Below are 26990 nucleotides of genomic sequence, written 5' to 3'. Positions count from 1 at the left end.
TAAATAAGTGTTTAATTTTTTCAAGATTGATAACCCTACTATAAATCATTATGACATTGATATACAAGCTATCAGTATGCTAACATTTCTATATAAGTTTGCATGGAAAACTAAGTGCTAGTTAACCAGTTTAACTTCGGCCGCGTATCTTTTTTCAAAGATACTTCTTGTTTAAGATACTTCTTCTTGTTTCCGCTCTGCACAAAGTTGTAAACCGGAACATAACCGTGAACTGCGTGTAACCTCGGGTACCAGCCTACACGAGAATTGTTTACTTCCTGTACAGTCATTGGTTGATTTCTAGGTCAGTGGAAAATGTGATCCGTCTAGAAGTTAAATAAGAGTGTTTTAATAAACTGGAATGCGATAGAGCTTCAAGAAGCAGTTTTATATTCTATGCGTAAGTTTAAAGTTATCTTGTGTGTTTTGTCTTTGCAATTTGTTTTGTTTGTAAGCACACGTGCACACTAATTGTCTGACATACAATGTTGCGGTAATTGACACAAATTGGGAGTTGACCTAGATTTTCCAAGGCTTCACTGATCCGGCGTGTGATCACATAGATACATGTACCGTTATGTTAAAGTTATTGTTCTTGTTACGTAATAAGGATCGGGGGTTGTTTTTGCAGTTTTATTCATACGCAAAATATTTATTAAATTGTTAGTTGTCATGCTAATTAAGTTGTTATAATTTGAACACTGGTTATATTTTTTAGTGTATTATTTTATAATAGAATTGTTATAAATATATTATATATGTTTATCTGTCATTTATTCATATTACAAATATTAATTACTAACTTATGTCAACCACATATTCACTGAAGACATTCATTAAATAAACCAATTAATGATAATTGATTAATTAGAGCCTATTAAGTTTTGATGATAAAACTGAAAAGTACTTTTAAAAGTACAATATAAGCTTCAGTAGTTTATTAGAGCATCATGTTATCATGTTTGGGAGTAAGACAAATGTGCAGTCTGAATGAGCTGCTGCAGCATCCAACCCTCATGTGTAAGTCTGAGGACAGTCAGTATATAATTTGATAGTCCAACTCGTTGTATAATACGCATTAAGATATTATATAATATATTATATATATATATATATTATCTCCCCTCTAGAGAGATTCTGACCCAGAACAGTAAAATCACAGAATCCAGCTTTAGGACGTCATCATAAACATTCAACAACTTTTTCAACTTAGCCATCAGTTCGCTTACAAAATTTCTCCCCTAATTAGTGAACATTATTCTACACTGTGACATGGCATCTTCAAGAGTTAAAGTGTTTGTTAATCATGAATACTTGAGTCTTAACATTGAAAGAAATAATTACATCACAGTAACTGTTTGCAGATATTGTTTATCATTAAGATGGATGTTGGACTGTCATTCCCCATCCCCCTTTCCAGTTAACTCCCATAAACCTCCTTAATTAATAAAAAGCAAAGGGTTTATTTAGTGTACAGTACTAGCTTAGTGTCATTTCTTACAGTGAGACTATTTATTTAAATTACTATTAGAGTTATCATGAAAAAAAATCTGATGACCTTTTATAAGTTATTAAATAGGAAGAAGACTTATAAATTTAAATGGTTGTTATCAGAGGGATATTAACAATCCGCCAACACTTGAACTTTAGGAAAAGGTTAAAGTAAGAAAATATCAGGCATAGATTTGTGGGGTGTTTAAAGATATTTGAGAAAATGATTAATCTAACTACCGGTAATTGACGATCAACTTTATTTAAATATATCATGATAGGGATTATATAATTTTGTATTATTGAGAATTGGTGATAATTTCCACTTGTTTGTTAATTAAGTAATAATGCAAAAAAATATTTGATACTCTTTTTATATTTTCAAAAATTTGCATGAGATTTAAAGAGAAAAATATTCTTGATATTAATCATGCAGTATTTCTCTATCTACTAAATTTAGATAAAAAATAAAACATTGAAGGATTTTTAAAATTGCATTACATACATACTTTTACCACTTGGGATTTATATTCAAAAAGTGTTAAGAATTATTCCAATTTCCGTTTATTTATAACAAACTTCTATCGTCCTGGGTAACTCAGTTTTCTTTTTCTATCATTTCAAAAAGAGTGGAATAGGGGCTGTTGATTAATATTATAAGCTTTATTACTGTTAGTATGGAGTAAAATCTAAATTATCATAAGTTAACCATACGCTAGGTATAATCATCAGGTCAGAATTTCACCAGACAAAGACTCCTCCGCCAAAATGTTCATGAGCCAAATCTGTTTTTCCTTGTGTCATTTGACTACATGAATCATCTTCATGTTACAAAAAAGTAAAGCTGATTACTGTAGACTTTATCAGGTGTCAAATGTGTGCTGATCTTCACAAGTCAAAACCCGGATACCCATGTCAAATGATACAGTAAAGAGGTTTGTGTTTATTCAGTTAGTGTTAACAACATGTTTTTTTACCATAATACATGTACATGAATAATATTTTGACAAAGTTAACATATCGCTGTGAAGTTGAAAATAACTAAAAAAACAATCGGAGTTATCATTGAAAGAAACTAGTGTTGTTATTTGATGTGGGTAGATTGAAGATTAGTAATGTACTGAATGATTCCTGTTTAATAGTGTGGTTAAAAGACTCGAATGATGCAACTCCTTGTAATCAAAAGCATAAAAAGAAAAATGTGGTTTGCCTTAGTAAAATTAGGCCAAGTGAATTTATCTTCTTTTTTTTCTTTTTATTTTGATTGTTGCAAAGTCTTGCATTCATATTATATGAAAGTATTAATGGTAATTTAATTAGGTTAATAACATTTAAATATACATGTATTGGCATATATTCCAGATTAGAAGCTGGTATATTTAAATGAACAAGTTTCAACATTGTTGCAAACATAATCATATAAGGATTCATGAGAAATTTCAATGTTTTCCTGATCAAGTAAAGTAGTTTATTAATTTATCTTTATCATGGTAGTGTTATGAGTTATTATTAATGATTATTAAGTGGAATAGGATATTAAAGTTGTTGAATAACCAGTACAATCAGTACAAGTTAATTGTTTTAGCTCCAAGTTTTGAAGAAAAATTGGTGTTCATGTCATGACCTAAAATGCATTGATCTCGGGAATTTCAAACCATGGACGCACCTTGATGAGCTCTACCATCCAAACTTATTTACAGGTCAAAAAGTCAAAGTCACTAGGACTTGTAAAAACAAATCATAAAAAGTTGCCATTGAATAAAAGTGCATTGACCAAGTAACTTCGTTGTGAATGAACTTGAAAGTCCTACCTGCCATACTTATTTTGAATGAAAAATCAAGGTCACTATAATGGTCTTGTTAAATTTTTTTGATCAAGTTTTTGAGTATATCACTATATAATAAATAAATGATAAATAACTGCAATACAATAAGTTATACTATTATTAATATGATACGGATGTATCTGTATGTCATGCCAATTTGTTGGTATATATATTTATTTTATAATTGTTCTATCAATATAGTACTTATATTTATGTTCTAATGCATGTACCTGTTGCATTCTGTTAATTTGTCACATTTAGTGTATAGTGTTTATATTTTCTCAATTTTATACTTTTTACCATGATATTGTTTCTATTTATACATGCATTTATACAGAAACTGTTGTTATGACAATGTCAGGTTAACTCACGAGCAACAGGTGCTAAAGTCAGTTTGACATTCAACTGAGAAATATAAAACTACTATTGTATAATTTGTTAATATGCCAATATTTATAAGCATTAATGTTAGTGTTTGTGACAAGTACAGTTTTCCTGTTTAATTTTCGCCATTTCTTATGTAATGTCATTCTAGAATTAAATAGGGCTCAAGTTTTGGATGAATCTGTACATGTATATAAAACTTTTTAAAGCCTATTAGACATATTGAGGCATATGTGACAATAGAGTGTCATCAGATGGGCAAGGGTGCGAGAACCTATTTAGGTTCCAGTCCTGATACTAGTGAAAGGGTAAAGACTGCGCACGGTTTATTAATGTGACAGAACTTCTATTAAGTTCCGTGCAGGCTAGAGTCTTGTTACTTGTTTATATCTTCAATTTTTAATACATCAAGACATATTCCATCTAAAATTATAACTTAGACACTTTAACAGTATAAAGATTACAATTATTACATTATCTTCATTTTGAATAATGTGTTTTGAAGTTATTTAATTCAAATTTCAGCTTAATATACAAATACAATATTTATGTGGCATTTTCAAATTTGAGAAAACAATCCACTGTAAACTTTATACCAGTTCTATTCACAGATCAAATACATCTTTATCTTGCCTCATGCTCTGAATTGTTGTGTGATAAACAATGATACAGTTTTGTTTGCCTTTATAGGTACATATACAATATAGTTGCATCATGTTTTGCTATTATTTTAATAGTGGCCCCGGGTATATTTTTAACTCGACTGCCAGTTATTAAATGAGAGATAGGATGTATAAGGTCAATTTTGAGTTTTATACGTAGGATATTATTCTGCCACTATTTAGATACAGACAAGATCATAAGGTAAGTTCAGAACAACAATTAGTACTTAAATTGATGTCTTCTTTGTAGTCTAATGGTCATTTGTCTCTCACTGCTGACCGCTGATTAAGAAATCATATATTAGGTTAGTAGTTGGTCACTTGGAAAAAATAATAATTACTGGCTAGTTTATAAAAAAATATCCAGGAACTTCAGTTTGGTGGATCGAACTAAATATGTCTGTGGAAATGTTTCATTATTTGACAATGATCAGACAACTAACTGAAATACTGAAAAGTACCAATCCACAGACAGAATGATGTTTAATGCATACTGTATGCAAGTTGGTACCTTGACTCTTGTGTTACTATCACACGAAGAATAATCGAGCAGGCTAGTCCTACTGTCAGCTCTTGTTACTCGGGACCATTTCTTTACTTGCTCACAGTGTTCTATTTGTAAAGTAACTTGTGGAAAAATTACACTTGTCTATACAGATTGTGGGTCAACCTAGGCAATACAGACATTGAATTGATTTTGCCATCTGTCATGTTATTCTCAGATTCTGATATTTTAGTGTTTTAGTGTTGTCCCACTATTTTGGTTTAAGTTATGTGACAAATTTACATACTAAGAAGTACTGGTCAATACATTGTACTTACAAAAAAATGGATCGGGTCTAATTTGTCCTAAAATTTCTACTTTTATGTAAATCTGGATTAGCCAAAAGTCAATCAGTGTGTCAATTTTTCTCTTTGTTTCCTATTATGTATTACTGTTAGGCTATTTCCTATTATACATGTATATTTTATTTGCACTTCAGTGTCTAATCATGGGCAGTATAGGTGTCCCATGCTTGCATAATTCTGGCTTTGTTCCTTAGGGAAAAAACACAACATGTTGGAGTAAACAGTCATGTTCATGTCTTGCTCAGAATTTATTTGGGGTAGAACTCAAATTTTGTTGAGAAATTTTCAGATATATAGTACAGAGTAGATCTTATAAAATTTTCACCTTTTTTTTGCAAAATATAGTTGCTTAGATATAATGGGTGTAAAATCTACTGTGCTAGTAGCATTGTAGAATTCTGTAGCTGGAGGAAAGTCTATTCTCATCCATTGATTGACATTTGTAGGACAATAAATGTCAGGGGAATTAACATGTTAAATAGGGTAACAGCAACATCATAGACAAGGATAATTACTGTTGGTTGTATACGGTGGTATTATAGCTAAACCAATGTGAGGAAGTCAGGAAGTTTATTCCCGATCAATGGCTTATTTGAGTAGGTCTTTCACTCTATAATATGGAATTTAATCCAATTAATTTATTGAAGTATTGATACATTGACTTATGTTTGTCTGAATCTAGCTTTACTGAACTGAGATAATCCTGGTGTTGATGGTTATCACTTTGGATCACTGCAGTAAGCCACATTGAATTTCAGCCACCGCATGGTTCATGGACAGTCTGTCAAGCATTTTACCAGTACAAGGAACTGTTAACTTCTGTACATGTCAGAGCAGAGGGACAGTGTGAATGAATGACCTTAGAAAGGATTTCATGATTAATCATAACAAGAGGCCTGCACAGCCTGGGAATCGAACCCGGATCAAACAGTGAGATGAGATAATACCCTAGCTTACACTATAAATAACATATTTTGTAAATATGTACTAAAAAATTTAAACCAGCTTAGTGTTTTAAATTATCTTTATAAACAGTCGATTTACTGGACTGATTCACAGTTTGCCGATTTACCAAAGGAAATGTGTTGCGATTCATTTAAAATACTGCAATCCTATTGGACAAAAAATAATTTTAAACACTAAGTAGGTAATAGTGTTTGTTTAGTAAGCATTAATTCCATTTATCTGTCGGGCAATTGCACCGCTCTTTAAAGATTTAATTTCATTAATGCTGAATACATTAAACCTGTACATAATGTCAAATTCAAACAGATTTTTATTAACAGTTGTATAAATTTTAACTTAACAATACATCATTAGATTCATTGTAAATTATGTATCAGATATTAGTTTTAGTTAACTACATGTACATGTATGTTTTGATCTTTGTTATTAAAAATAGAGTCCAATGGTACAATTACTGCAGGGGTACTGGTATGTAATATGTAATAGAAAGAGCACCGAAACACGAGGCTATCTGATTTGTACGAGGGGGCGTAGCCCCCGAGTATAAATCAGATTGCCGAGTGTTTTGGTGTTCTTTCTCTTTTGTATCATAGTCAAACATGACAGCACGTTCCCTGTGTTGTCATAATATGAAACCCCAGAAAAAATTAACCAATGAACGAGCATTTGAATATGATATTTCTGCCCCTTTCCCTTTCTCTGCCGTCACAAAGTAAACTCCAGCAAAAATGAACCAATCAACGGGCATTATCTGGAGTGCGGGTAACTGATACCTGCACTCCAGTTACCGCACTGTGCATGTATATGTATACGATTTAAATCTGACACTTTTTCAACAGAAAGGTTCCCAAACTTTGATACAATAATACTATATGAATTTCAATGTAACACAATACTGCTATTAATATATGCTGTGAAATATTAAACGTGAAGGATTTTAAAGGAAACTGTTGTTATGTGTAAATGTTTGAAATTCTTGAATTTTGTTTTTGCTGGATTAAATTACTCATATGTTTTAATCCTAAGATAAGTCAATATGACATACATATACATCTACAATTTACATATACATATACATTGTAGATGTATATAAGTTTACATTTTGTGTGGAATTTTACAAATTTTAAGTTAACCGGTACCCTACTTATTTTTGTGAAAAATTACTGTATGCATTTGTTATTGACCCTGCATTTTAATTTGTCAACAGCGATTGTTTAATATTTCATGGATCAAGGATTATAATATTTGATTTGTTAATGAGTATAGAAATACAGGCCGGTCTAACTGATGATTATACTGGTGGAAATTTTATATATATTTGGAGGCATTGTTATGTCATATTAACATGAATTTTTTGTTCTTTCATGGTGAATTCCTATTTGGGCATTATCCAGATATTGAAGGTTAAGTTAAATTTATTGGTACTATCTAATGACCTGATTTGACATTCAGACTATTAATAAATTATCACAGACAGATTGGTCTAGTTATTGGACATTTTATATTTAAAAATCAATTAGAAAAATTGTGGCGTAGGGTTTAATATAATTGCATAAGTGGGGTAATGGATGTGGCAAATCTTTAGTACAAGTTAATTATAGGGTAATACAATACATTTTGTAGTTAACATTTCTGTTATATGATTTTAATGTCCCAGACAATCTTCCAGGTCAGCATTTCTTCAGAAAGTACTTTTTATAAAAGAGTATAAAAACCTTATTTTGTCTCTTCTTACTAGGTTGGTGAATTAATAGTAAACAAAAATAATTAATTTATAAACTTAAGTTTATCGACATACTGTCTGTTATAGTTTAATGGTTTAAATAGTGACTTACAGTTTTACTTAAAAATAAGTACATGGATCATGGCATAAATGTCATGATTAATTATAAACTTCATATAATGGATTTAAATTGTCATAATATACTAACAAGCTGTATATATGTTATATTGTAATAAAAAATATTTAATTCATATGTAGGTAAATATTAAAGGTAAAGATAATTGTTGTACATGCTGATCTGTCTGACAGAATAGGGTAATTTTCAATATAATAAGACATGATAACATTTTAAGTAGTATTGTCATTTTAAGTGTCAAGGAAAAAGAATTTCTTGTCACAACAAAGATTGTTATACTTTATGACATCACATTATAGAGTGCTATACAGGCATTGTAGTCTCTTATAATAACTGGTTTCTAGTTGCAGAAGAAAATGTCAAACAAAAGAATTGATAATGTAACAGCCATTTCCTGGACGTCTGTTTTCAGTCATATTAAACTAGGAGATCTATAATACATCTCGGCTATAATCTGATCATTGGATAACTGGACTAAATCTGGGACTTTACTGAAACAATGTGCTTTGTTTAAATGCTTCTTTGTTGTCGTAATGTGTTTTACTGAGACAAAGTCACATCGTTTTCAAATTGGATGGAAATATTTTGTCATCATACAAGATTCTTAAAAATCTTAATACAAGAGTGGGGTGATAAAGTTGGTATAATTTTCATTGATCTGACAGTCAATCCTTCAGTCTGGCTGATACAATTAAGTTGGACATTTTAAATTTTTTAAGAGGATTTCATGTGGGAAAAATCATGCAGTCTAATATATACATGTGTTTAAGTTTAGTGCCTCAAAAGGTCATTGTCCTTGTGACTGGTCCACATAATCTCATGTCAAAGGGTACAGAAGCTATAATAGGCTTGTTGAAACATTCTCAAAACTCTGGAACCAACCAGTACTAAGCAATGCAAGTTTCTTGCTCACGGAAACAATGGATTGCCCCTGACGGTATTTAAAACCACAAAGCCAGGGATCTTTAGTTTACTAGTCTGACACATTAACCATTCAGCCACTCAACTTGTCATAACTTGGCACATTTTATTTACAGACTAAATATAACACACCCTAACTAAAAATAAAGGATTAAGGCTATGTGTGACTTACTATTTGATCAAATACTTTCATTGCCATTATATGAATGTAGGTTTATGTTTACACATACTGTTGTTGGGTACTACAGTTTATAAAGTTACCTGATACCAGGGATTTGTAACACCCAGGGCAGGGGCCCTCCCCCTGAATTTTGACTTATTTTCTGTCTATAGTGAGAGATATGTCAAACTCACAGTGAAGTGGCTTTTAGGGGGGGGGGATATCATTCAGGACTTTGATAGTGATAATTTGATAATTTTTTTGAGGGTGTGGTGGGGGGCCACGGCAACATAACATATGTACTAGAACATAAATGCATAGATCCCCGATCAGATTTGTGGATTACAATAAGGATTTCACCACAACATATTTGTAAACAAAAGAGCACATGTCATAATGTTTGTGGCTAAATCTATTGTTATTCAAATAAAAATCTCTCACTTGGCATCACATGATAATATCAATAAAGATGCTGTTATATGAAATATGTAGGTCTAATTTAATTCGCAACAAGAGTGACATTTGATAGACCAGAATAATTGTTGTTTGGATTTGTTCTAGTAGTCCGGAATAACTGGTGAACAAGTGACCTTAATGTTAATGTTGTCTGTATCAAACAATTTTAGTTATTTAACAGATGTTAGTTGAAATTGTTGGGAGGTAGAAAACATCATGTTTTACATTTATCCAACAGATGAAATGTTGGTTGCTCTGCTGAGCACATAACAATTTAATAAATCTAGGTTCTCTCAACTTGGTGATTTGAACGACCAAGTGGCCTAAAGTTTCTGAAAGTCTTTGGTCTGTCAACATTTGTTTTGATTATAAAACAACATTCCCTCTTATTCCACTTGGCCAATTGTGATGAAACATTATACAGGAATGATTCAAGACTAAGGACGACTATCATTGGGATTAAAGTTACTGTTAGTTCTTGGTTTCTGAAAACTATGTTTATGTCTATAAAGCTTATTAGAGTATACTGATTAAAGGCTATTTTAAATTTTTAGTATTCTGTGTCAGTTTATGTTGGCATGTGGGAACATTAGGATTATGTAGATTCCTAAATTCTTTATCATTGACTCAGATTATGTTGATGGAATTATTTTTATTAAACAGGAGGAGATATTTTGTCATGAAGGTTTATAATGTTCAATTTGTTACAGTGTATAATAACTACCAGTATAATGATAATGGCGTCTATGCTGTTTATATTGGTATAGCTAATACAGCTGTTACTATGCTGAAGTGAAAATCAGGTCATCAATTTACATAATAAAAAACGCAAGTTTATGCGCATCTCTGAATTACTGTAAGATCTGTATATTTGTATGTGTGTTGATACTCTGATTCTTTGAGCGTACTAGCATTTTTCTGATAGTCTATCCCCTTATGTTAGGAAAACTATTGTAATAACTATATAATTATGAGATTATTTAACTTGTAATAATGTTGACTCAATCCACATGTTTATCAAATACCCTGTTTTCCACCAGTTTTGTAAAATATGTATGTTTGTATTTTCACATCATGTTGTTATATGTGACACATGTAACCTGATGATCAATAAAGGTATCTGTCTGTCTGTCTATAAAATTGATTTGATTTTGTCGAAATATAGTTCTACGGAATCAATTTTTCCTAACAAAACAATACTAATTTGCTTCAGACCATTTTTTTTCTGATTATTTGAAAATGTTTTTGTTTTTTTTATATAAAGACAGGCAATTAACTTAGAATTATTGCCCCTCAAATATGGTCATATAACTAAACCCTGTAATTTACTTTTTATATGGCCTGTTACCGGGAACTTTTTACAACAGTGTGTCTGCATGCTCAGAACTGTTGGCATGTTATTTTATTTCAGTCATAAACTTGTCATTTACTAAGATAGGAGAGGAAATCGAAACCTTAAATTGTGAAAATAAAACTTATTATAGAGGTATTTATGTCATTGTAATCTCACAGGAGAGACTATCCTCTCTTATACAGTTAACATTTAATTTAGTCAAGTTGATGTTTTATAAGGTTATGCAAGAGACAAACTAAGATTTTATTATGTCATATGAAAGGCTTTGCCATATGTTTTATATATCAATATAAAGAGAAGGTAACAGAAAATCTACCATTGTACTTTTAATCTTCAGATACATAGTTTAAAGAAATAAGAAAAATATGCATTAAAGGGACTCCAATGGGTTTTTTTATATATGATAAGACTGGAAAAAAAAATTCTGTGATTTTTGTACCATTTCATGAAGGTCTGGACCAGTAACTTGTGTGCAAATTTTCTGAAAATTCCTTCATCTTGTCTTTCCAGAATGTTGGCTTTAGAGCTCAAAATGTCTTTAAATCCAAGTAATTAGTATATTTCTCAATTTCAGCACATATACAATTATACTTATCATTTATATATAATCAATAAAATGCAATAATGTTTTGACTATATGCTGTTTTGAAAGAATCCATATTTCAAGGTTTATATATAATATTATAAACATTGAAATATGATTATGCATTATTTTATTGATTCTAAAGTTTCTGTGCATTGTATTTATTCAGACTTTAATTTCCTGCTTTGATATTGTTTATGTACTAAAATTGAACAACTTGTAATGTAGTCTAGGTAGTCATGTTACCAATATTTAAATGCACAGTTTTGTCTGATTGTATATTGAGAAATGCCAAAAATGGAGTGGCCTAAATTTGTCCCTGTCCTATAGTCAACACTGTTACTGTGTATGTGTGAGTCTCAACAGATGTTCCTTAAGAAGGAAAACAGTCGGATATTTTAAAAAATCAAAGTAGATTTAAAGTATGTGCCAAATTTCTTAAACATACAAGGCTTGGATCATTAGAAAGTATAGTGCATCTGTGGATATTTTTTTCTCTACAAGCATTATCCCCATGATGAATGATAACTGTAATCAGGTGTGAAATAATGACCTTGGATATGTTTACATTATGATGTGCTCTTGTTCATATACTGTATCGATTGTCAGTCTGTAAAAATAAATATGTTAACATTGTATTTTTGTTTACTTAAATTTCAACCGCAGTTTTAATTCTTAAGGTTTTATGGCCAGTGGCCACTTTTTGTATCATGTTTGGTTTAGTAACAAATGTTATTTGGTGACCACATTGAAGATCGTGATTTCATGATCACTCCACTGCCTCATGCATAACAGTTAGAATTTCTTTTTAAAGGATTAAGATTATCTGTGAAGAGATTTTGCTGTTATCATAAGTAAATAATCGTCTTGGCATTGTTGTTTTTTGCTCACCTAAGCCCTTGACCAATGGGGATAAATAATTACCTTTGATGGTTTCTATTGTGTCTCCTCAAATGGTTCCAGTCTGCTGAATAAGATGGCTGCTATAGCTAAAAGTAGAAAAATCTTTAAGCAACAGAAAGAAAAATACAAAAAATGCTTTAAATGACATCTCCTTGTCCACTACACATACTAATGAAACCATTTGGTTGTCCTTCATGTCAGATATTTCTAAAATGGTTCGGTCTATTGAACAAAGAAGGCCACTAGAGCTAAAATAGATTTAATGAAAGTTATAAGAAATTATCATTTAGGGTTTATATATAAAGAATATCAGAAATTGTTCCTGTTAGTGGAAGAATATAATTGGCAGCCAGAGTTTTCAAATGACATCTTCCCCTCAACCACTGTGTAGATTTTTATGAAACTTTATAGGAATGATTATTTGTTGAAATTTAGGTGAAATTTTTCAAAAATTGCTATAAACACCAGAGCTAAAAGTAGTTATAAGTATTAACCAAAATCTCTTCAGTCATGCTGCAGATTTTGACGAAACTTCATATTAATGGCAAAAATGATTGTATAGTGATCTTTTACAAAAAAAATTAAACTCATGTCTGCTTATCAAGATGACAGATCTATGTATATAATATAATGATAGAAATAGGCTTCAGGGCAAATTTGATTAAATTCATTAGGAATTATCTTTAGTTGGTACTTTACAAAAATTGTTCAAATAATTACAGTCTGTTGAACAAGATGGCTGATTGCATGCTAAATAGAAAAAGGAAGACTTTTAAGTGACTTCTTAAATGCTTGGCTGAGTTTGATGAAAGTCTTTTCCTTGTAAAACATATCCTCAGATGACTGATTAAGGACCATCATGGCTCTCTTGTTCTCTTAGTTCATTAAATTGTTTTGGCAGAAAATGTCTTTGAAACTGTTTTTATTTGTAATGGGAGCAAAATTTGTATAAAAATGTTTGAAGAGGAATAAATGGGAATAATTAGAGAAATTCTATTTATGAAGAAATCTGTAAACTGTCAAGAATTGATTGAAGTGTCATTACCGTATCTCAAATTGCCTTAACATAAAAACTAAATGTATTTTTGTTTTTTTATATGAAGGAAGTTATTACTGTGCCAACATTAGATGTCATTTTAGACAGTCATGTTAAATGGATTCAAGATTTATTATATTGTGTCACATTTACCAAGAACTGCCATTAAGAACATTGACATAATTATAGAAGCTGAAACTCAAGGTGTGATTAAATCACTGATCACACATTTGTTGACTGGCCTCGATCTGAGTTACTAGGTTATGGAGTTGATTGAAGTTGTATAAATTATAATAATTTTTACCGCCTTTACTATAAAGGAATTGATATTAAAAACACACCAAATATAAATGTTGATATTAACTTTTTACGAATTTAAATCATCAACATATTAAGTCTGGAAATAGGAAAGCGTACATGTAGAGATTAAAAGTTAATGAAAACACATTTAAATGAAGATTTTAAGTAACATAAAAGTCTTACGATACTTATTCATTTGATATTTAACAAGTTGTTTTTTTTTATAAATATTATGAATGAACTTACTAATTTTGCATGTTGAAAAAAGAAATAAAATTCTATACTTAGGCCATCCTTAAAAAATTGTTTGTTTGCAGTAACACTACTCAGAATTTTCAGTGTGGGTAGGTAGGTCGATTTTTTTTAAAAAATTTTTTTTTTGCATGAACTCTACATATACTACCATTTGCATGAACTCTACATATACTACCATAGACTAAACAGCAAAACAAGATCCCTAATACCCAATATAGCATTTGTAATGTCTTTGTTAGGGGCGCTGCCATGTTGAATTAATAAATTAATGCAAAAAAATAAACTACAGCAAAAACAAAAACACTCTGGGATTTTCGCGAAAAAATTTTTTGCTTTGCCAGACCCTAAAAAATAGTTTGGGTAGGGGCAAATTTCGTGAGTCGGTCGCGTTACTGCAAACAAACAATTTTTTATATTTGATATTTTTTCAATTTTTGTACATAATATATGTAATTTAATGATAATAATACCTAATTAATTAGCTGCAATCATTTTATTAATAAATTGAACATTTCATGATATTCCTTTGTTTTTATGAAGATTTGCTTTACCTGGAGGCGTGCTGTTTTTTTAAGAGGAAAATCTCAACAGGTAAACAATGATTTTTGTCAACCAGACCTGTGATTATGTTGTGTTAGATGTTTATAATTACATCCACTCCTTCAAAAATGATACCAATGTGCGGCTATTTTTATTATTTTAATTATATAGTGAATACGATAATTATAATCATGATGTCTATTTATTGTATAATTTCAGAAGAAAACCTAAGATTACCTCACCCATGTATTGATGTAAAGACGACACTCCGACACACCGCAGTATGATTGTTAGACAAGATAAAGATAGTCAGGAATTCTGTGGATAAAAAACCCAACAGATTATTACAAGTCTGCTGCATGCGAAGGTAATATAGTAGTAGACGTCATGTGATTCCAGGAAATTTTAGATTTTCTTAGCGGGCAATTTGTCCTGGATGAAAATCATGTCTTAACATTGGTGCCTTATAAATTGTCATCTTAGATGAAGTTTAATCTTTGTCAAGCTGAGATAAAGTGAATTTAGTTCTATACCTAGTGATAAATTATTTGATATTTGGAAAATAAAACAAGGTAATATGATTGTATACTATAATATTTTTTGCAAAAAAAAAAACAACAAATAAAAAACAGAAAAATAATTATTAAGTTAAAAATAAATGGATTTGATGGATTTAAATTGAACTTATATAATATTATGATAAATGAATATTAAAAAAAAAGCACAGTCTTATATAAGTTGTTGATTCATGATATAGCTTTTATTAGCTCACCTGTCACAAAGTGACAGGGTGAGCTTTTGTGATCGCTTTTCGTCCGGCGTCCGTCCGTCCGTCCGTCGTCCGTCCGTCGTCCTTCCGTAAACTTTTGCTTTAAATGACATCTCCTCATAAACCACTGAGCCAATTTCATCCAAACTTCACAGGAATGTTCCTTTGGTGGTCACCTTTAAAAATTGTTCAAAGAATTTAATTCCATGCAGAACTCTGGTTGCCATGGCAACCGAAAGAAAAATCTTTAAATATCTTCTTTTAAACAACCCTAAGAGCTAGAGCTTAGATATTTGGCATGAAACATCTTCTAATGAGTGTCTACCAAGTTTGTTCAAATAAAAGCCCTGGGGTCAAAATTGGCCCCGCCCCGGGGGGTCATTGATTTTCCCTATATGCATATAGTAAAAACTTAAAAGATCTTCTTTTAAAGAACTGTAAGAGCTAGAGCTAAGATTTTTGGCATGGAACATCTTCTAGTGAGTGTCTACCAAGTTTGTTCAAATAAAAGCCCTGGGGTCAAAATTGGCCCCGCCCCAGGGGGTCATTGATTTTCCTATATGCATATAGTAAACACTTAAAAAAATCTTCCTTTAAAGAACTGTAAGAGCTAGAGCTTAGATATTTGGCATGAAACATCTTCTAGTGAATGTCTACCAAGTTTGTTCAAATAAAAGCCCTGGGTCAAAATTGGCCCCGCCCCAGGGGGTCATTGATTTTCCCTATATGCATAAAGTAAAAACTTAAAAAATCTTCTTTTAAACAACCCAAAGAGCTAGAGCTTAGATATTTGGCATGAAACATCTTCTAGTGAATGTCTACCAAGTTTGTTCAAATAAAAGCCCTGGGGTCAAAATTGGCCCCGCCCTGGGGGGTAATTGATTTTCCCTATATGCATATAGTTTAAACTTAAAAAATCTTCTTTTAAAGAACCGTAAGAGCTAGAGCTTAGATATTTGGCATAAAACATCTTCTAGTAAATGTCTACCAAGTTTGTTCAAATAAAAGCCCTGGGGTCAAAATTGGCCCCGCCCCAGGGGGTCATTGATTTTCCCTATATGCATATAGTAAAAACTTAAAAAAATCTTCTTTTAAAGAACTGTAAGAGCTAAAGCTTATATATTTGGCATGAAACATCTTCTAGTGAATGTCTACCAAGTTTGTTCAAATAAAACCCTGGGGTCCAAATTGGCCCCTCCCCAGGGGTCATTGATTTTCCTTATATGCATATAGTAAAAACTTATAAAATCTTCTTTTAAAGAACCCAAAGAGCTAGAGCTAAGATATTTAGCATGAGACATGTTTCTAATGGGTGTCTACCAAGTATGTTCAAATAAAAGCCCTGGGGTCAAAACTGGCCCCGCCTGGGGGTCATTGATTTTCCTTATATACATAGCAAAAACTTAAAAATCTTCTTTAAAAAAACCCAAATAACTAGAGTTTAGATATTAAGCATGAAACATCTTTAAGTAAATATCTACAAAGTTTGTTCAAATAAAAGCCCAGGGGTCAAAACTGGCCCTGCCCGAGGGGTGTCATTGTTTTTTACTCTGTGTATAGTAAAAACTTAAAAAATCTTCTTTTAAAAAACCCAATGAGCTAGAACTTAGATGTTTTGCATGAAACATCTTCTTATGGGTGTCTACCAAGTCTGTTCAAATAAACAAATAAAAGCCCTTGGGTAAAAATTGGGCCGGGGGGGGGGGGGGGGGGCTATATACAGGTGAGCGACCTCAGGGCCATCATGGCCCTCTTGTTTAACCATTTAGAAAGCCTGTGACAACTTTTATAACATTTCATGTACAAATTTTATTGAAAGTTTGTATACAATGAAAGTGAATTTTATACAATTCTGTTAAACTTTTAACATTTATATACAAAGTTGTTTAATATTATAAAATATGTAGTTGTTATATTAAAGCAGGAAACAATTAATTTATAACTAGAATAGATGGTTTTATATATGATAAAGAAATATACTTAGAATTGAATTGATTATCCATCATTTTGTGCAATTCTTAGTCCAATTTGTTTTTTGGATGCTTTTGCACAATAAAGATAATTGTTCTGGAAAACAGGATGAGGGAATGATCTGAAAATCTGCACACAATAAGCCTACATCGAATGGTACATAAATTTTGGAAAAATATTTTCCGGTTATGTTATGTCAATAAAACCTTAGTGAAAAAAGTAAAAAAAATCTCTGAAGATTTGTTGAAAAGAATTTTATATTTATTATCATAATGATATATTAATTCAACTCTTTTGTGATAGACAGCACTAAGCCACTTCATAAATCCCAACCACTGATCACCTGTTGCCGTTTTAATTTCCTCAAGTTGATATTATTATAATTATCATCATTAGAAACCCACAAAGTTATGATTCATTCAATTACATTAGATACAGTCACATAATTGAAAGATAGCAAAAACAGTACATTTTTTTTCAACCAATTTTACAATTTATATTCAATCCTAAACCCAATAAAGACACTGTTGTGCTGAATGTGGTTAATTTGATAAAATGTGTGGCCTATTTTCGTCTACAGATATTTTTGTTCACAGTGTCACAGTATATATGAATAAGTCTATGTTCAGTAATCACTAGAAAGGTACAAGTTAAAATATATAAGCTCCCAAGTAAGGTACAGTGATCCGAAGAAACACCTGCTTGTAATCATAAAGACAGGGTACACATTGAATTGTATAGGCTTGCAAGACAGGGTACAGTGTTTTCCTACTAACCAGCATTTTAAAATTGTTATGTAGCATAATGGCGAAACCCAACTTATGAAGTACCTGTGTTAGAAGCCGTATATTGATGTATTGTTGGTAATTCAGACCTGTCGAAATTCAGATTTTACAGTACAATTGTTTTTTATGTTTTCCTAATCATTCTCTGTCAGCTATTATATTTACCACAATTATTAACTGTGCATTATATTTAGGTGTAGAAAGTACTTTATGATTTATTCAGACGTAAAGATATTCAGAAATTTTGGTATTTATGAGTTATTTTGTCTCGAAATTGTTAGAGTACAGATAAAAACTAAGCAAGAAAAACATGTAAAAGCAAAACTTGAGAACAATACAAAAATATGTCAACTTTTTGCATGATGAAAAATATACTGAATGTTCTTTTTCAACATATTAAGTTAAGTTAAGTTAATATAAAGTATTTTCAAAATGCATAGTAAAAAATGTTTAAACAATTTTCTTATTTTGACAGTACAGCGGTAAACATTTTCATTTAGAAGTTTGTATCAAGTTGAGAACACCTCATTAATTTTGATATTTATTTTGTGTGTCTGATTTATTATTTTAGCTTTCTTGACAAAAAATGTATTATAGTTAAATTAAATTATTTTGTGCTAACTTCCTGGACTTATCAGTATTGGGGTTATACAAGGTGTTGAGAAATGTCTGGGGTAAGAGGTAGACAACCGTTACCTGTCCATATGGCCACCCGAAGTCTCCATCAGGTTTGAGTAACAATCATTGATGGTTGTTGGTTTTAATTTGGAACAGTTAGTGTATTTGATATAGTCATATGATAAATTTGCCCAGGAACTTGGTAGTTCCAGCTTTTGCATATCTAGAATTATGTTGTTTAATAAGGAGACAAAAAAAACTTAAATTCAAGAGATAAGAAATCTTTAATTCTTTTAAATCTTCTTTTGAAGCATCTGTTTATGATAAAAATTTACATATATTATTAGTTATAAAGATTCTTGACAGGTTATATGGCCCTATTTAAAGGGTTGTTTTGTATATATACCGAGCTATTTTTTTGCAAACCCGTTTATATACAGACCATACCCGTATATACATTGTCAGGAATCTTTATGACGAATTAATAATACAGCAAGCATCAGTTTTAGAGGATTAAAACGTGATTTCTTCATAAATTGACAGCAGCCATGTATATAGAACTTTATATAAACGTCACAATTATCCAATAAAAAGCGACGTTACAAAAGTGCAGTATTATTAAAGTTATTGTCATGAGATGTTTTTTGTATTTCAGGTTGTGACAAAAACTAGAATGGAGGGTACATCTGATATTTCGGACTTGGAACCAGGAGCTGATCAAGGGAAGGCTGGTCCCAATGTTCACATGCTTCTAAAAATAGTGATTCTGGGGGTCATTGGCTTTGTAAGCGTTGTCGGGAATGGAATAGCACTGGGGACATTGATAGTTTACAACAAACAGTTGCGTGTTACAATCTACATCGTGATTGGTGGATTGGCTCTAGCAGACATTGTCGTCGCGGTGATGAATGTCCCCGATCAGATCATATTTCAGGTTTGTCATAAGGGACATATATTAATTAAGTCACTTAATCAGAAGTTGCTATCAAGTATAATTATGAGACATTATTTGTTTGATTGTATGTAATGAGATATTGTCAGAGGGAATGATTGCTTGGGTCTGTTACAAAACAGCTGTATTTTCATATTTATATCATTAGAGTTATAACCATTTGGCACTAAGCAATATTATTTGATGGTTGATATTAAGAGTAAAATTATGAAAGTTTTGCTGTAAACTTTTTAAACTAGTATTCCCATAAATTCATTAATTGGCATCAAGTAAGTTGATAGTCATACAGTACATGATACTTGAATCAGCAAAAAACTCTTTTACAAATGTTGTAAAAGGTGTACATATAAAAACATTCAATATACTAAAAAGTAAAATTCAATGATTATTTTGTATTTTTTTTTGAATAATTTTCACATGAAATAACTACTTTTTCTTTTTTTAAAGAAAATCTCATAAAGTAGACTAAAATAAACTAGAAAATCTTGTCATTTGTTTTTATCACTCACCAAAAAAATTGTAATGTGTTTTTTTTTCTGAAAGCCATCTGAAACTTTAACATCAAGACACCGCCTCTAAATTTCCTGCTGAAAATAAGAGAGAGAGAAAATAAATGATATTCTGATTCATTAGTGATCTGATTACAACATTTACATTGAACTCAATGTTTTATCACCAAGTCTAAGCCTGATTTTCCCTTATCAGTTGGATTTAGATGATAAATTATAGTGTAGATTTTGTCTTGAAATGTCAAATATCTAGATTAAAAAGTGGATTCATGTTACAGCTGTGTTAAACATTACAATATCTGTACTCTTGAGAATCTAAATCACTGATTTGTGATAATAGATTTATTCTGATTAAACAAAAGAAGAGGAGACAGAATAAGGTTTTAAAGAATGCTACATTTGTTATTTCTGATTGAGTACTGCAGTCTTCTTAAAAGTCTGTACCTTCATATACCATTTTCTTCCCACATAATTGTTATGGTACGTTGTATGAACATTTTGTCCATGTGGGGGTTGATTGCTACTAAATGTGTTTTTAAAGAATCATATTTTTAAGGTTTAAAGTTTCTTATTTCATGTGGATGGTTGACATAAGTCTATATCTGGAAATAGAGCCGATATTGCACATGAGGAGAAATATTTCACATTATAAGATTATTCAAACTGTCTTTAGCATAACATATTTTGTGTAAAATGAAAGGTAATGTTGTTTCTTGATATAAGTATTAGTTTTATAAATGGATTTTGTAAAACACTTTATTTAAGACTTTTATAATTATGCTCTGTATATTTCAGGCTGACAAGGGAGAATTGAAGTCAGAGACTTGGTGCAAGTTTTACGGCCTTCTGTATAATTCCTGTAAATATATTGCAGCATTTCACTTAGTTGTCTTAGGTGTTCTCAGGGGAATTTTACTCACTGACCGGGCTCATCACGGGCCTACAGCTATCCATGCTTTAATAACTTGCGCCATATTGTGGCTGGCTTCATTGCTTGCAAATATTCCGATGATATCATCGTCTATTCATGATTCATATACCAACCGTTGTGTTGTTGCATTTGGTGAAAAAAAGGACCCAGTCTCTTTACAGAGCAGGGACACTGTAGCTGAAGAGCGTTTACAGAACTATTTTATCTGCAGCTTTCTTTCTCATATTTCTTACCATTAGTTCTTATTATCATCATATACTTGTTCACATGGTTACATGAGTAAAACGTTTTTTTGAGGACAGTTATTCACTGCGGGAAAGGCCGCATGTCTAAAATGATTTCTAGTTTAAATTGTGACTTTTGCTTTGTGCCGTTACCGTCAGAGACGGTCTCGTTACTTCTGGTTCTACCAGGTGAAAAACACAGATATGATGCAAGCATTAAGCAAATGATAAAGCAGACAAATTTAAAAGTGTGGATTCACGTACGAGAATATCTTCAAATTCTCTCAATGTTTGATATGGCAATACGCCCCAATAATATATGCGACAATGTCACGAGAGTTTGGGACTTGTGTATGATAAAGTTATCAATTGTACGTACTGTAAAGAGGAGGAGGAAGAATTACCACCACGTTTACGTCGTCGTGGTGACGAAATTGAAGAAGTGCTACACACCCCACTACGGCAAAATCCTGAGAACCAGGAGTGTCCAGACAACGAACCAGAAGAAATTTTTTGATAAACTTAGTGCTATGTTTTGCTTTATTTTGTTGTACAAGACTTATGTAGTTTTTAAACATTGATTAAGGAACGTCATGGAAATACATTCAACTTATAGGTCAGTTTTGAAAAATAAATCAGCTTGCCAGCTGCTAGTCATTTAACTTCTCATGTACATGTGAAGTTATAGGAAAATTTTTATTTTTGTTGTAAGAGTCATAACTTTGTGTAAAATTGAGAATACTTAAATTTTTTGAATTTTAAAAAAAGTTACTCTTTAATGGGTTTAAAGGTCATATTTGAAAAAAAATACACCAAATGTTCATAAGTTCTCAATTACACCAATGACATTCTTGTTAATGTATAATGAAAAATGGTTGACAGTCTTAGCTTTCTAACCATAGACACCAGCTATTTGTTAATAATGTTAAAATCAGATATTTGTAGCATGATATATTGTGTTTGTATCACATGGGCATTATATACATGTATCAATATTAGCAAGAGAATTTCCAAAACTTACGGTACATCGTCAATTGAGATTTCAGTTACATATTGATTTGACTGTATCATAATTTAAAAACACTGTACATTTATAATGTAATTATATTTTATCAGTACATGATTTTCAATTCTATTATTTAAAGTACATTCTTCTACAGATAATCATTTTATAAGGTAACACTTATGCATCATACAGTTAGTATTAGTATTCCACCGCCCCCTGCCTGGGGATTATCGGGGACTTTGACCAGTGGGTGGCGCGATAGCTCAGTTGGTTAAACCACTGACTATCACTCCTGAGGTCCCGGGTTCGATCCTGGGTTACACCCTTGGGATTTTTCAGAGACACTTTCAGTGTTTCCCACCTACATAGAGGTGTACTGGTAAGAAATCCAGGTAATCCTCGCATGTATCAGTGTTATACACTGGGCATGTAAAAGAACCAAGGGGTCTATTCAATAAGAGCTAGGGACTGGTTCCCGGATTCCCTTGTATCTTAAAGCTGTTTCTTAAATGTATACAATGTATACCTGCCTGTAACACTCGTAAGAGGGGTTGGCAGTATCCAGAGATAGATAGATAGATAGATAGATTGTCACATCTCTAGTAAGATGCTAAAATTCCTACTAAATGCCTTTACAGTGTAAGACATATCCTTATTTGTTTTAATACATTTGTACCTAAACAAAACCATTGTATTTACTTGGTATTGACCTGGCTGTTTGGGTTAAATGTTGGCTCAGTCCCCAGGTGCATGAGCATTAAGCTTTTTTTTCAACTTTTTAATACCGGTATGTTTGGGTGTTTAAACTTGAACACAACTTACTATGGTTAATGTCTATATCCTTTCTTTAAAAGTCATTTCTTTTTTAATAAAAAAATACTCAATGTTCAAGGAGATAATTTGTAATGGCTGTCTAACCTTTAAAACATTAATAAACATTGTCAGATTCTAGATTCTTTCTCTGTCCCCATGGTTACTCTTTAAGTCAATTTTGTTAATAGATTTCTTCATTTGTTATTGACACTATAATTATATAGTTTTATTTTATGCTTTTCAGTGGATTACTGATTTATCCGTGAAAATTATATTTGATAATTTCACAGTGAAAATTATCAAAATATAATTTCACTTTTTTCAATGACGAAACTACTTTTTTAAGATTTCCCCCATGTGGTACCTCAATTTTATTTTTAGGGACAATTCTGACAATGTCAGGCTGTTAAAAGAAATAGCAAAACTGAAATAGATAAATAACTTAAATGTCAAAAGTAACACAGAGAGAAAACTTACTTCTATTCCTTCAAATTCCAATCACCAAATTTCGTCTCTAAATTTTTTTTGTTTCGTTTTTACAGTCTGAAAAATACATTCCTTCCCCATGCAAACTGCTCTTGATGACATTTGGGCATATTAAAAGTATCCTACGAGCAATAACTGCCGTATGCTTTATGAAAAAACTTGAAAAAGCATTGACAGCCATCACTCGTAAAATAAGTAAAAAAACCCAGCGTTCCTTCAGCAAGCTTCCAAGTTTCCATTTTCCTAGCTCCTTTTCTGAATGTTTCAACTTCTGTCAACACTTATTTTTTTGTCTGTTACAATCCTGCAAATAAGTTTTTTTTCTTTTAAAAAAGGTGTATGACTAACAAATCCAAATGATTATCCCTCTGAATCTTCACAATTATTTTCCTCCCATGAAATACACCAACTTTAAAAAATGGCTGCCGTTACATTTTAGAAAGCCGGTCTAATTAAATTCGCAGAAGTAACAGAAATTATGGATGGATGTGGAATTTTCTCGCTGCAAGAATTTGTTTGTTTTTATTATTAAAAACAAGCGCATCATTCATATTTTTAAATAAAATGAATAAATCACCGTCATTTTACCATTTTTTTTTTTTTGTTTTTTTTTTTTTTTTTTTACCTGGAATGGCGGACTTATTTTTCAGTCAAGACTTCTTGTTTTAAATGAGAAATTACCTCCTAAATGGGGCTCTCATGATGGGGAAACAGATTTTAATATTAACGTTTTTAAATTATGGAAATTTCGTTTTAACTTGTTTTAAGCATAAAATAAAAAGAAAATTTGTCTGTTTGTTGTGTAAGATGTAATTTTATTTCATCTCGTGAACTTTAAAAACAGTATTCTCACTCGTGGCTACGCCACTCGTGAGAATACTGTTTTTAAAGCTCACTCGATGAAATAAAATTTCATCTTACACACAAACAAACAAATATCCTCTATATAGGGCTTTAAGTGAAATTAATGTATGTGAACTTTGATAATGAAGAATATACAGTGGCTTTACTTTAAACCTTGAAATGATGGACTGTTTAATTCTCTTATTTTTGATTTTCTGTTGTTTTTTTCTGTTAATTCTTTTTTTGTTAAATACATGTATAAGCAAAAAAAGCACGAGTTTTACAATTGAAATTATATTTAGACATTATTGATTTAATTAAAAACACATACTTTATCAGTATTTTATTACACATAATTCAATTATGTTATTGTATTGCTGTAAAAAATGTAATACTAACTATTATAAAATTTCTGTCTGATATATTTAACATTTTTGATTGTAGAGCATTAAGACTGTAGATGAAAGAATGTAGGGATATTTACAAATTACTGTTATGTTTCTAAAATGCCATGTTATCATACATGAATGAAACAACAGCTCTAAAGTTTTGTTTGTATTGCATTTATTACGTTTTCATTGAACTATTTGCTCATGATTGTTGGCCTGCCAGTATTTTTTGATATGTTCGGCGTAATGTTTTTATCATTGTCACTTTGTTAAGGTCTACCAGATAGGAATATTTTATATGAAAAAATTTGTCAAACTGTTTACACTCACTGACTGGAGGGTTAGGTGAACTCCTCTCCTGATTTATAATGCTGTTATCTTTATGGTGTTGTCAGTATTTCAGTTCAGTTAATTTTAACCACAACTGGCCAAAAAAAAAAATATTTGATAACACAGGTAGACTATTATAGCTAGTATCATGGTAAAAACCTTGTTTTTTATTTCTTAAATCTTGACTTCAGGATATTAGCTTTATAATCTAGTAATATATACATAAAAAAATTTTTCTGTGTAAATATAAGATATTGTAATCTACATGTGCTATATTTAGGTTTAACCCCCTGTTGAGTGGTTGAGGGGGTTGGGCTTTAAACCTCTTACCTATCTTGTAGGTTCGACCCAGTGTTTTTGGATCATCATGTAAGAAAGCTATCCAGCTAGCTTAAGGAAATCAGGTTTCTACTAGGTTTCCCTTAGGGCCCGAAAAAATCAAAATTCAAGGGGGACACCTGAAGTCCTCCCCCACCAAAACTGGAAAAATTGCCATATAACATATACTGTGTTTTGGGGGAAGTAAAAACCCAAAAAAAAAAGACATGATTTTAAAAAGTTTTTTCCAAAAACAAAAATTAATTAGCAAAAAAACTGTATAAATGTAAAGATATTGGAGATTTTACATTGATAGCATGTCTGGATTTCACTTGTAATTTAAACCACATTCTTTTATATGATGTCATTTTACTATTACAAATGATCTTGAAATTCATACATTACTATCAGAAAATATTACTCTATAGAATTTTTTTTTTTTTGTTCAAAATTACTCAAATTATTTTTTTTAAAGAAATCAGTTCCATTTAGATTATTGGAATGGCTGAGATTATTCATTTATAGTACATGTACAGGTACTTTTTTTTTGTTTTTTTTTTTTTTGTAATTTGCTAAATTGTGAGTGTTTGTAAAAAGGTAAGCATGGGGCACATGTATATAACATATTTTTATAAGTTGATGAGTCAAAATTTTTTTTAAATTTAAGTTTAAAGTTTTTAACCAAAATCTGGATTTAAAGTGTAACCTTTGAAACCCGTATAGACCAGGCCAGCCTGTAATTATGTGCAGTTTGACCAGGCTCTATACTGTTGACTGACCAGCTTAAATTTTTCATCTGATAGTTCCAAAAATATATCCCCAAATTGATTTAGAAAATTTCCTATAATGGAAGATTGGCAATACCAATTAAGAACTTCTGCAGGTTATAGGTTAATTGTTTGTTAATTAATACATGTACATTGCTTTATCACAGTTTACAAGGTGCTCAATAGATGTTGTAATTGTGTATATGATAATTGAACATGTTTAGTGCTATATAATTGTTTGATATAAATCTTCATTATGGAGGGTAAATAGTTACATAATATTCTCCTACATCATCATTTTAAATTAGTATTATGTTGTATAATTTTACCAGAATCTGAATTTGTTTGGGTGTATTTGTATGATATGGTCAGCTGTATCAAAGGCCAGAAGATAATTTTTGAAAAATATTGAATGAATAAAAAGTAAATGAAGTATATGAAGAAGTAAATGAGAGAATAATTGACAATGAAACTAGGTGTGCATGTACATTTAGATAATTTGATAATGTCTAAAAAGTTTAAGTTTTTTATTTCATTTACAGAATTTATAGCTTTAATTTATGTGAAGCTGAGAGATTTCGCTCATGTTTATACTATTTAGCTACTATTTGGTTAAGAGATTTTAATGATATACGTTAATTGAAGTGTAATTAATATGGTATAGGTATAAGTTGAAGACTACACAACATACTGATCTAGTCATCTACATAACACATTCATTATGTTGGCTCACC

General features: G+C 31.0%; 1 protein-coding gene across 1 annotated transcript; it reads left to right on the top strand.

Moving 5' to 3' along the window:
* Positions 1 to 261: 261 nt before the first annotated feature.
* Positions 262 to 21821, top strand: LOC132754711 (neuropeptide Y receptor type 6-like). Its single transcript, XM_060745426.1, has 5 exons — positions 262 to 400; positions 14765 to 14912; positions 19344 to 19622; positions 20945 to 21266; positions 21691 to 21821. The coding sequence occupies exons 3-5, from the start codon at positions 19362 to 19364 to the stop codon at positions 21819 to 21821; spliced, it is 714 nt and encodes a 237-aa protein (XP_060601409.1). The 5' UTR covers positions 262 to 400; positions 14765 to 14912; positions 19344 to 19361.
* Positions 21822 to 26990: the final 5169 nt, after the last annotated feature.

This window comes from Ruditapes philippinarum, unplaced genomic scaffold (genome assembly GCF_026571515.1).
Source record: "Ruditapes philippinarum isolate M1 unplaced genomic scaffold, ASM2657151v2 ctg2273_1_1_1_1, whole genome shotgun sequence".
Lineage (NCBI taxonomy): Eukaryota > Metazoa > Mollusca > Bivalvia > Venerida > Veneridae > Ruditapes > Ruditapes philippinarum.
This window is presented reverse-complemented; position numbering and strand designations above follow the sequence as displayed.

Coding starts and splice junctions, on each gene's coding strand:
- LOC132754711 (XM_060745426.1), top strand. CDS start 19,362: ATGGAGGGTACATCTGATATTTCGGACTTGGAACCAGGAGCTGATCAA. Junction 19,623..20,944: donor CCGATCAGATCATATTTCAG/GTTTGTCATAAG, acceptor TGTATATTTCAG/GCTGACAAGGGAGAATTGAA. Junction 21,267..21,690: donor GGACACTGTAGCTGAAGAGC/GTTTACAGAACT, acceptor CGTACTGTAAAG/AGGAGGAGGAAGAATTACCA.